Genomic DNA, 12,344 nt, shown 5'->3' on the forward strand with positions numbered 1-12,344 from the left:
CAGCGAAGTCGCTGAAGGGCTCCTGAGGTCCCTGAAGAATCTTGGTAATAGGGGACAGGGCGGAGCCCGTGGAAGCAATAGTTCTCCAAGCAGCGAGAGCGGCAGAACTAGAATGTGAAAGTAAGGAAAAGGGGAGTGCACGCTGTTTTTCGTCAGTGGCATATTTGCCCTGGCCAAGGAGTTTGTCAAGAGACCATTCACGGGTCTCGCGATGTCCCTGCTGTACGTTTTTTCGGATAAGGTCACGGCAACGATCAGCCCAGTCCGCCCTCCAAGAAAGGAACTGTCCTCGAGTGAGGACAGTCTGTGCAGTGGTGATCCACTCGTTGGGCGTTAGATGACCTCCATCTGCCAAATCATCAAGGAGGGAGAGTGTGAACGGCGCATTAGGTCCGTAACTACGGACAGCCGTGTTAAGTTTTTCTAGCTTTTTAAATTTGAGTTTATGATAAGCAGTGGGGGTAGGGTCAGGAGCCGTTCCACCACCTTTCTGTTTTCCCTCCGAACCTGAGGAATCATGCTCACTATCAGAATCTACAAGGGCCGCGGACGACTGGGAGGGTGTAGGGGCAGGTGGGTCTCCCAAAGCAGCGCCTGAATCAATGGCCTCAGTTTTCGCCCCGCTCAGGGCGGGCTGGCTCTGGGAACGGGTGACAGGGAAAATAAACGGAGCTGTGGAGGAAATGCGCGTTGTTAAAAGCGAAAGCCGTTGTTGAAGCTGAAGAATCTTCGTCGCATGGGAGATCTGGTGTTGGAGATGAGCCTCCGTCTGGCAAAAGCAGTTTGGGAGGGAACAAGGTGGCGGGAGCCGGGAGGCAGGGTAGGGCTTAGTAAGGGGAGGGGGAAGAGTGAGCAAGGTAGAGGAGGGAAAGGTTGGCGCCGCGCGGAGGAGGCCATCATCGGAATGATGTCGAGCAGCCTCCTCCTCAAGGGTGGCAGCAGCATCCGGATCCAAGGGCTCATCTGGGGCCTGAGAAAGGAAAATGGCGGAATGGCGGGAGGCGCGTGAAGGGGCGGCCGCCGGAGAAGGAACAGGAGAGGCTGGCGGACCGGATCGGACAGAGGGTGCCCTTTTTGGGGGAAAAACAGGGACACAAAGTGGTGAACACCCGCGTTCCATAGCGGAAATGGGGTCCTCATGGGTGGGAGGAAGCGACGGATAGAGACGACGGGAGGAAGGGGAAGGCTTGGACGCAGGCGCAGGGGAAAGATTTTTTAAGGGCTCCGAGGATGTAGGAAGAGAGGAACCCTGCAAAGAGGAACAGGAAGGAACACGAGAAGGAGGGAGAGATTCGCGCAGGCAGAGTTCAGCCACGGAGAGGAGCTGCCTCTCTCCGCTTTCGTTTTCGCCGGACTCAATTATGTCCCGTATAAGGCCCCAATAAGAAAAAATACTGTTCGACACCGCTGTATTACCATCTTTTTTAATAAGTGCATTAAGCTCACGCCCCACCTTCTGCCACTTTTCAGAATGAATAGTAGGTCCATCAATCATGAACCAGGGACAGGTCTGGTCAATAAAAACAAAAAACTCAATCAAATGTTTCTTTTTTACCCTAATACCTCTCTCTCTGAGTACGTCCTTTAAGCCTTTTATGAACTTTGCTTCCTTGGACAGCGAATGGCCCATTCTTGAGATATGCGAACGGATGACTCACCTAATGACGAAGCCGGCCGGGCGAGCTCGGCTGGTCATGAAAACTCCTGTGGACCGGTCCCTTAATCCGTTCGGGGAGAAACCCGCACCTCGAGTCCCTTCGTGGTCGCCAGATGAAATTAATCCATGTAACGATAATTAGTCCACCAACCAGTCCAGCTGGTCAGTTATTGGGGGATCGAGGGGGGGTCGCAACCTGTACATAAAGACATGGGCGGGAGAGAGACAGTAGCTCAAGCGAACAATTGCTTGTCAAGAGCTCGTTTATTAAAGGTAAGGGCAGGCTTTTTAAAACCTGCTTTAGGGCGGGCGGGGTACGCAAGGGAGTAGTGGAAAAGTACAAAATCTTCTGGGTTGAGCCCCGGGAACATTTGCAAGGGGAGGGGTTCTTCCAGGTGAGACAAAGCAGGATATCTCTGTGGTTATCTTAGGATCAGATCGCTGTCTTCTCAGGACTAAGCCGGATGCCTTGCATACCTAATGAGTGGCCCAGCAGGATGTTTGCTGCAAATACTGAATGGGTGGGAGTCGGCCTCAGGCCTTTTGGTCCCTGGCAAGAAACAGTGAACATCCTAAGGCAAAATTAAATGTTTCCCAACATAATATGAACTTCTGTGATACAAGAAATATGGGGGTTAAAACATTAGTTAATGCTGCAATTTTATTATTAAAGTGTGTGTGTGTGTGTGTGTGTGTGTGTGTGTGTGTGTGTGTGTGTGTATTTACAATGTAGCAGTAGTATTTCCTAGCACTGCCAGCTGCTACATGGCCTGTGCAGTGCTTATAATGCTTAAGTAGAAACTGGTTTCCAGCTGACAGAAAATACAGGTGTTGGTTCCCTGTGTGCTGATACAGTTACTATGGGTGGAGATGGAATGGTGCTGTCCAGTCCACAAGCTTGTCTTCTGTTCCAGTCGTGACAGGAAGGTGAGGGCTTCTCTCCTCAGGGCTGCTGTTGGTGGCAGTAAAGCATCAGAGAAGCTAGCTGTTCCGCACTCTGAAGCTCCAGCTTTTTGCCCTAATGTTTCTGCCTTTTCCTGCAACTCCCAGTCACTTTGTTGTCTTCCCTTCCTAGACTTGCTGCCAGCCGCCATTGCTCATTAGCAAGCCCCTTGTATGACTCTTAGTATCTGAAGCAGACACTAGCAAGACCTGTTCTGTTCCCAAGTCTTTTTTAACACAAGGCAGCCAGTCTTCCTGCTCACATGAGCACTTACGTAAATACACGCGTCGACAGATCCAAGCTAGGGATGTAGCTGGGGCAGACTGCTTGCCAGGCATGAACAAGGCCTTTGGTTCAGTCTCCAACATACCAAACAATATGAAAAGAAAAAAAAAAGATAGTTGCAGGCCTTTCTCTTTTGTGTTCTGTATTTTATCTTTGGCTATGAAACAGTTTTCAGTCCCACATCTCACTTAGGACTGTAGAGGAATATGAATTCAGAACATGGCTGTTCTGGCAAGAAGTCACATCCAAAGATCTTCTAGGTATGTGTGATCTGGCTGGTATAAACACACCTTTAATCCAGGAGACAGAGGCAAACAGATCTGAGTTCAAGGCCAGTCTGGTATAAAGCAAGTATCAAGTAAAGAAAAGCTTAGATCCAGGTGTGGTAATGCATGCCTTTAATCTCAAAGAAAGGTAAAGTTAGTTTATAGAAGGAAACACCCATGTTCGAAAATAATGTCTGAGTGCAGAAAAGATGATGAATCAGAGAAGATTTGACAGAATAGAATACACCCCACTTTCATGTTAAGGGAGAGGAAAGAGAAGCTACTTAAGAGGCAGTTTTACAGAGAGAGGAGGCAGTTTTACCAAGACAGGTGGGTTATAGAGAAAGATGGAATGAGCCAGAAAAATGAGAAGAAGCCAGAAGATTAGAGCATCTAGCTGAGTTAGTTTGAGGCCAAAGAGAACAATTCAGAGGCCAAGAGAGAAACCAAATTAAATAAGTCAGCTGGGAGAAGAGTTTGAGCCAGAACAGCCAAGTTGAACCAGCCAACCCAGATATCAGAAAGAACAAGAAAGCATCAGCTTATTAAGCAGTAAGACTCAGAGACTGAAAACATTCTAGACGTAGATTAGATTGTATGGAGGCTAGAAGCTTCCAGGACTAGGCCTAGGTTAGTAGAAGAAGGCAGTAAACCTCCCAGACAACAATTGAGTCAGGAAATTAAAATTACTTTTACATAGGACACTTACTACATTTAAAAACTCATGTGTGTTTGTTAGAAGTGACAGTGACCAGTGTGATCATGGCACTCCATTCAGGAAAATCAAAACTGAAGGGGACATTTGGCCCATGGGTCTTACAAAGGCTGAAGCAGATACTAGCTGAGATCAAAGCTGAATTTCAGCTCTTTTTAATATCAGTGTGCTCCTTTATAAATAGCAGACACAGCAAACAGCTTACAGAGGATAAGATACAAATGGTGAGCAAAGCCAGAAGTGTTAGGTCTTGGTCAGCATCAAGTTAAACACGGAGACATCAAGGGATAGGTACCTCTTTCCTCTTAAAATGGAAAAAATAACTTCATTAGTAATAGTTGGTGAGAGTGTCCAAAAATAGCGCATTTTCTTTTATTGAAAAACATTTAGAAAAAATTTACCAAAGCCTGCTATGTGCACACGCTGGTCCTGCAGCGTGTCTTGGGTGTGTCTTCCCTTCCGAGACCCCCATCGACTCCAGACTGGAATAGCAGCTCCTTCATGCTTGTCTGTTTGCTTAGGTTCAGTTTGGCTTCAGTTCTTTTGACAGTCTTACTCTGTAGCCCAGGGTGGCTTGAGTTCATGCTCGCCCCGCCTCAGCCTCCTGGGATCTGGGATCACAGACATGCGCCACCATGCCTGCTTTGTCCTCCCAGTTCTCCTGGCAACGGTCAGAATCAACTGTGACAAATGGAGAATGGGAAAACAAACGCTAATAGTGGGGAGGCACGCCTATAGTTATTAAAGATGCTGACCTTGGTCTGTGGGTGCTGCCTGAGAAACGCAGCTCCAGCACCTCACCACAGAGGAAAGTAGAAAGTGCAGAGCATCTGTCGTGGGATCCCCATATGCAGGAGTAGGTAAGCATCCAACCAATGAGGGTGCTCATCTCGAGGCAGAAGGGGCCTGACATACATTACTTTGTGTTCTTCATGTTTGGATTTATTATGGTGTGCCTCTATTGCTAGTTAATTTTATGAAAACTTGAAACAAACTAGAGACAGCCTAGACTGAATCGTGGGGAAAGTGCTGTGAAGGAAACAGAAGTGAACTGTTGCTCTTTGTCAGTTCTTCCACACAAAACCTCCAGAGACTCAATCGGTAGCCAAAAAATAAAGCAAAATGTTGACTGCATACTTGACAGCAGCTAGAGAAGCAAATAGACCTAATAGTCCAGGAGCTGGCCACATGGAGCCATAGTGAAGAAACAGTGACTGGCCACATGGAGCCACGGTGAAGAAACAGTGACCGGCCACATGGAGCCACGGTGAAGAAACAGTGACCGGCCACATGGAGCCACGGTGAAGAAACAGTGACCGGCCACATGGAGCCACGGTGAAGAAACAGTGACCGGCCACATGGAGCCACGGTGAAGAAACAGTGACCGGCCACAAGGAGCCACGGTGAAGAAACAGTGACTGGCCACATGGAGCCACGGTGAAGAAACAGTGACTGGCCACATGGAGCCACGGTGAAGAAACAGTGACTGGCCACATGGAGCCACGGTGAAGAAACAGTGACTGGCCACATGGAGCCACGGTGAAGAAACAGTGACCGGCCACATGGAGCCACGGTGAAGAAACAGTGACTGGCCACATGGAGCCACGGTGAAGAAACAGTGACTGGCCACATGGAGCCACGGTGAAGAAACAGTGGAAGAATTGGGGTAGAAAGAACTACCACAGCATTGTCTGATGCACCGACAGTTTTCATGGAGGACAGACTTCTTTTCCTGTGGAGGTCATAGGACAGTCCTGAGTGCATCCTCACTTTCCACCCTGCTTAAGAATAGGTCTCCCGTTGCTCTCCACTGTGTATGGTATGCTAACTCTCCACTGTATATGTCAGGCTAGCTCTCCACCGTGTATGTCAGGCTAGCTCTCCACTGTGTATGCCAGGCTAGCTCTCCACCGTGTATAACAGGCTAGCTCTCCACTGTGTATGCCAGGCTAGCTCTCCGCTGTGTATGCCAGGCTAGCTCTCCACTGTGTATGACGGGCTTGCTCTCCACCGTGTATAACAGGCTAGCTCTCCACTGTGTATACCAGGCTAGATCTCCGCTGTGTATGCCAGGCTAGCTCTCCACTGTGTATGCCAGGCTAGCTCTTCACTGTGTATGCCAGGCTAGCTCTCCACTGTGTATGACAGGCTAGCTCTCCACTGTGTATGCCAGGCTTACTCTCCGCTGTGTACGCCAGGCTAGCTCTTCACTGTGTATGCCAGGCTAGATAGCCTGTGAGTCTCTGGCAGTTCTTCTATCTCTTCCTTGAATCTTGACATTGGGCTGCTGGAATTACAGATAGACCAGACACTACATCCAGCTTCGATGTAGACTTTAGGACCCAAACTCATGTCCTCAAGCTTGTGTGTCAGTGATTGAGCCACCGTTTAATGCTGTTTCTATTGTGGTCAGGACACAGTGGTGGTGGTGTGGAAAGTGGCAGCTGGATGTGTGTGCTCTGGGCCCTTGGGCTAAAAGACGCTTTATACTGTGCAGCGTTACAGCCATGGATAGCCAAGTCAGTAATGGACTCGTGAGACTTTCAGAGGCTCCCAAGGAGGCTGTGCTTTAACTAAATATCAAAAGATGCTCCAGGGAAGATGTGGCAGATGGCCAACCTCAGGAGAGGTCGGGAGCCATGGGGGAGTGAGGATCAGCAACACTGAAGGTGGTGGACGCCCATGAGTAGACGATGCTAAACAACAACAACACCCACGATCTACATCACAGTTGGAGGCTATACCAACTGTGAGTTATATCTGGAAAATTCAGATTTATATTTTTATTACATTTTATTTATTTCACATGGGGGGTGCTCTGTGGAGGTCAGAGAACAACTTTGTAGAGTCCTTTGGCGATGTGGGATGCAGGGTCCAACTCAAGTTGTCGGGCTTGGTGGCAGTCACCTTTCCCTACTGAGCCATCTCGCCAGCCCCAGATTTATATTTTGTGAAGATGTGTGCAGGTTCTTATCATCCTGTCCTCTTAGAAAATCTGTCAGTTTGGGTTGTTTCCTGAGACTTACTTCATTTTATCCTTAACTATGGCATGAGTCCTGCTGCTGTGATCACCCTGTGGTCAAGGACATGCTCACATGGAGACGCTGAGTGGTCTGTCCAGGGTGGCCTGGTAAACCGTAGGACTGGGTCTAGACTCTAGCCCCCATGTGTGGGCCTTCATAAGAAGAGGGGTCATTTTCTCCTTCCCACTGAGCAGCTTAGATGGGATATTCTCTGTCCATTCCCTTCTCTGTGTCAGTTGGTGCTTTCTCCCTTCTCCTCTGGCCCCATCCCCCTCTGCCCTTTTCAGTGGCACTGCCAGCCCTATAGGCCCCAGCCAGAGAGAGATTAGGCCCTGAGGTGCTAGGAATACTCTGAGCTTTCTGCAGGAGAATCAAGGGTAGGCATGGCACACATCTTAAAATACTGGGGGAGGAGACAGCTCAGTGTCACTGCCTGCACTAGGTCACAATAGCAGACAAGTTCTGCTCCAGTTACTGGAGGGAGACACAAAGCCCATTCCTAACCAGGACCTGTCTGCTGACCCTACTGTGGGTGTTGGCCTTCTGCCTTGGGGACCTTGAGTACTCACTGCACTGGTCCCTCCAGGCTCAGGGTGTGGCTCTGTAGCAGTGCTGGCCACACATGAGCCCCAGCACCTGAAACCAATCTCAACTGAACTTGGTGTTAATATGAACATACTCCTTAAAAGTAAAAAAATAAAAAAAAAATTCATTTTCTAAGGCAAAAAAAATATAGAGAGAGTAGTTAGAGTTCAATTTATCTTCTTGGAAATTTTACATAGAAAGAAACCTATAGGTAAAAACCTCAGAGATTAATGATGATTTGGAAATTTGTAACTATCTTTTTTAGAATAGAGTAATAAGAAATCATTCCTGTTTCAGAGCAGCTTGTTTCAGAAATAGAGTAGGATACATCCCATTTGAATGTTCATTTCAGCTCTCGTGTGAGTGGCTTCCTGAGTTACTGAGACCTGTGAGAATGTTTCCAGTGGAGTCCCAGCTAAAGACCAGGAAAAACAGTGTTCTGGCTCCTCCTCAGCCACCTTGACACTTCAGCCTTTGGCTCAGTTATCTTGAGCCCTTTCACTCTTCAAACCTTTTAACCTCAAGAGCTACTTTGTTGAGGCTAAAGAGATGGCTCAGCAGTTAAGAACACTGGCTGCTCCTCCAGAGGACTCAGAGAGTGGCTCACAACTGTCTGTAACTCACTCAGCCAGGGCATTCATGGACGGAGCAAGTGTGTCACTAATACAAGTGATGTAGAAGGAGGTTCATGTTCCAAGCCGGGCATCCAGGGACCTGCAGCTTTGCACTCTAAACTGCCAGATCCTAGAACAAGTCATTTCATCCAAGACAGAGAAATGTGGCACCGGCTGCACTTTGGCTCCTACAGTTGGTACCTCATCTCAGCTTAAAGACCTCACATTTAAGACGTGCACCAGGTGGAGTCTAGATTGTGGCGCCTAGCTGCGCTGGCTTAAAAGGGTAGTTTCAGTGATGTGAGAGCCAGAAGGAGGGTCACACTGTGCTGGGGTGGGGGGGTTGTTGGAGCTGCCCTCTTCCTTAGGGAAATGATAGCAAGATACCTCAGGCGGCGGGCATCTTGGTGGGGCTTCTGAGCTTAGCCAATGGGGAAACCTGGTCCTGCTGTGGCATCCGCCTTGCTGGGTAACAGGGTTGGTTGCAGACATCCTCCACACTCTGTACTTGTTGTTATTAGTCAACATTAGCTCTTGCTGCCACTTTCCTTTTTGTCTCTTTTTGGGTAACTGCTTAGATAAACCCACATTTTTAACGCCAAATATAAAGGAAATAAAATTCAAGGGAAAGAATGAAATTAGAGCATTAGAGTGAGCTGGGTGGTTGAAAGCTGTAGATGCTTTTAAACGCCTTTGACGTTTTCCCCAACAAGCACTGAGGCTCCTGCCCCAGCTCCCTGTGGCGTGGGCAGCCCTGGCTCCAGGCCCTCTCAGCCCCTCTGCTTGCTCCTCCCTCCTGTCAGCGCTGGGAGCTCTCTGCAGTGGCTTTGTTAAGCAGGTACTATAGTGCTGAGCCCTGTGGACTGGAAGAGGGAAGAGGTGTTTTTCCTCCTGTTTTGTGTGAGGTAAGAACAGCTGCTTCTTACTGTTGTGTTCCACCTCCGTGTGGCCATCCTCACACAGTTAGAGAGCCACTGCTGTGGTGCTAACGCTGTGACAGTGCAGCCAAGCTGTCTGAGCCTCCCACAGGAAATCTCCCCCTGGACTCTGGCACCCCCTCCCAGAGCCCACCTGTGCTTTCTCAGGAGACAAGACTAGGGGAACAGCCCGTGGCGAGGACAGAGAGAGAAAGGGACACTTGTAAGAAATGGAATCATCAGTACTGGTAACGCACAGGTAGATGACTCATCTGCAGGTGGAGAGGCTCTGGTGTGGGGGTTCAGGCCGTTGCTTGCTCCCTGGTGGTGTTACTGACGCCTGGCTCTCTTCTCTTACAGCCGACCCGCTGGTGGGCAGTATTGCCACACAGTACATGACCAACAGAGCCGAGCACGACCGGATGGCCAGACAGTGGACCAAGCGGTACGCCACCTAGGGGCCTGCGTGTGCCAGCCGTGTGCAAGCACATTCACCAAGTGCATCGATAGCTCACCTGCCCCTCCAGGCCTCCGTTCTGTTTCCTGTTTTTATTAAATTTTGAACTGTTTTGTGATGGTATGTCGTTTGTCCCTCCCCCTTCCTGCCGCTACCCACCTCCCTTTATCTTTGGCCCTCTTTTCTCCCTTTTATCCCCTTTTCAGTTTCTGTTAACTTGAACGATTTGGAATTCCTGTACCACATTGTGGATGGGAACCTCTGTTTTAAGTACAAACCATGTTGGATCTGTACTAGTAAGAGCTTACATACAAAGCTTTGTATTACTGTGTGGTTTTGGTTTTTTTGTTGTTGTTTGTTTGTTTTTATCTTTTTTTGTTTTCTTTTATGTGCTCTTTGGGAAAACACACATTCAGAATTATATCTCGTTTCTACTTAAATGTAGTGCTTAGGGTTAATTTTTTGTACTGAAGTCTTTATTGGTGGGTGCATGCTCCTGGGAACAAGGTTTTGTACAAAAGGTCCAATCAGAATCACTGTGCATTACTGAGACCCTGTCTATCACGAGCCTTCTGTCCCCCACGCAGAAGACTGTTAGACTGAACAAAATAATATGTATTTTGATTTACTTAAGTGCTTGTAAATTTCTTAGGGACCTGCCACTTTTGACTGTGGATCAGTTGATGTACACTTGTATTATTAAAGCCTCAATAAATCACTGTGGCGGATCCGTGCCCTTCTGCACCGGCATTTGCTTTGTGTCCTAGTGACCTACGCAGTCCCTTGTGCACTGACGCCTGCCTCTGCTCAATGCCCTGGTTTCTGTGTACCGCTTTACCTCCGACCGTTAAGGCTCTTTATGGTGGAGCTGCTTATTAGCATGTGGGGTCTCTCCAGCTGTCTGGAGATTTCATGGTCACATTACACATTGGCCCTCCATCCTTTCTGCTATTCAACAGTGACAATATGGCTCTAATAATAACCTGCTTGTGAATATGCAGTCCAGGCTGATGGCTGCGTCCAACAACTTTCATGTTCTCTGTTTGCTTTTCCCTAGCACTGTTTGCACCTGCTGAGTGGCCTTCTTTGTTCTGCCTTTTCCTCCATAATTTTGGTAGAAGCCGACTTCTCTGTGTGGGTCACAATCACAGTCAGTGGCAGGCGCAGGGGCTCAACCTGAAGATCATATCAGTGTGCTGCTGCCAGAGACAGCCACACAATCAGGGCCAGGCATGGTGACCCAACCCTAGTGTCAGTGTGCCACCAGAGACAGAGGGACCAGTGGTCCAAACTGGATTTAACACTGATTTGCAGGTGATGTCCATGCCCTGGACTGGAATTTCTACCATTAAATAACATCTTACTGCTAAGTGGTACAACTGATGGTGCCATACACCTCTGCCTACGTCGACGTTTTAAATATCTATATTAAATATGCTGGTTTTGTTAGTTTTAAGTGGTTAAGATTTGTAAGTAAATATAAGTGGTCATTTTTTAAAAGATTTATTTTATGTACATGGGTATTTTACCTGCATATGTGTCTATGCACCAAGTACATGCAGTACCTGTGGAGGCAAGGGAAGGATATCTGGTCCCGTGGAACTAGTTGTGAGCCGCCAGGTGGATACTGGGAATTGGCCCTGGGTCCTCTAAAAAAAACAGCCAGTGGTCTTAGCCACTGAGGTATCTCTCCAGCCCCACGAAATAATACTTTTAAACCAAAATATCTGTGGGTATCTTTTTAAGATGTATTTTTATTTATGTGTATGTGTGTTCTCTGGGTGTATATATGTCACATGTGGGTGGGTGCCCACCATCACAAGTTGTTGGATCCCCTGGGGTTGCAGGTACCATCGGTGGTGAGCACCTGGTGTGGTGCTGGGAAGCGCAGCAATCACTCACTCTTAACTCTTAATCCACACCTCCATTCCCTTTGTCCCCTCTTTTTCATAATGATCTGAACATGCCTTATCTAAACACTCGTCCCAGAGTCCCAGAACTCTGTGATCTCTGCTGAACTTTGTCACCTCTGTAACCAGCAAAATGAGCCACAGAGAGTTCACCAGCGCCAACAAACCTTTGCCCAGCTGCAGTAGCAGCCAGGTATGGCTTGTGGGTTTGCTAGTCTCTAATACAGACCAGCTCTTTCTTTACTATAAAACACTTAAAATTAGCATACTATGAGAATAATTCTTTTCAGTTGCCAAGGAAGCGTATTGTGCTACAAATCTCCATGCGTGTTTATTTTTACTTTAGGCTTAAACCTCAGGCATGAAAACATTGAACTTATGTAAAATTTGTTTCATTGAATTTTTTTGACTGATGACTGCAGACCCTGGCTGCATAGCTTGCACAGACAGTGTTTGCACCACTCGCCTGTCTTTGAAAATGTCAGCTCTAGCAGAAAACATGCTAAAGATTGGCATGGGGCCAGGGGGGAAAGGGTGGTGGCTAGGATGGGGGACCTGTGTGATTTTAAAGGGATTTTCTGTGTTTGATAGAAAAGCTCTGTGGCTGGAGACTGTTGACGTCGTTGTCCTAGTTTTGATACTATTCTCTAGAGTTTTCAATGGTTTTGCTATTGATTAAATGGAATAAGGAAAAGGAAAAGAAAAAAGAAAATGTCAGCTCCATTTGGCACACATTTTAAATAGCATATCAACTCTGCTACACTCCCCACCTCCTGCCCTCTCTGCTTCACGTTACTTGACAGTGTCTGTTGGGGCTGCAGAGATGGCTCAGGGCTTAAGAGAGGGACCAATCCTGCAGCATACAACTGACTAAAACCCCAACTCCAAGGGCTCAACACCCCCCCTCTTCCAGCCTCTGTGTAGACACATTTGCCACACACGCAAACAAATAAAAATAAATAAATAAATGAA

General features: G+C 47.8%; 1 protein-coding gene across 1 annotated transcript in view; it reads left to right on the forward strand.

The window, feature by feature from the left end:
* UBE2E2 (ubiquitin conjugating enzyme E2 E2) overlaps positions 1–10,196 on the forward strand; it is a 281,781-nt gene extending 271,585 nt beyond the window's left edge. The window contains exon 6 of the mRNA XM_084795044.1: positions 9,366–10,196. Coding sequence (XP_084651170.1) covers positions 9,366–9,463 — 98 coding nt within the window. The 3' untranslated portion in view covers positions 9,464–10,196. The remainder of the gene's footprint in view (positions 1–9,365) is intronic.
* Positions 10,197–12,344: the final 2,148 nt, after the last annotated feature.

The sequence above is a fragment of the Acomys minous genome, assembly GCF_964271855.1.
Source record: "Acomys minous genome assembly, chromosome: 9".
In the NCBI taxonomy this organism is placed as follows: Eukaryota; Metazoa; Chordata; class Mammalia; order Rodentia; family Muridae; genus Acomys; species Acomys minous.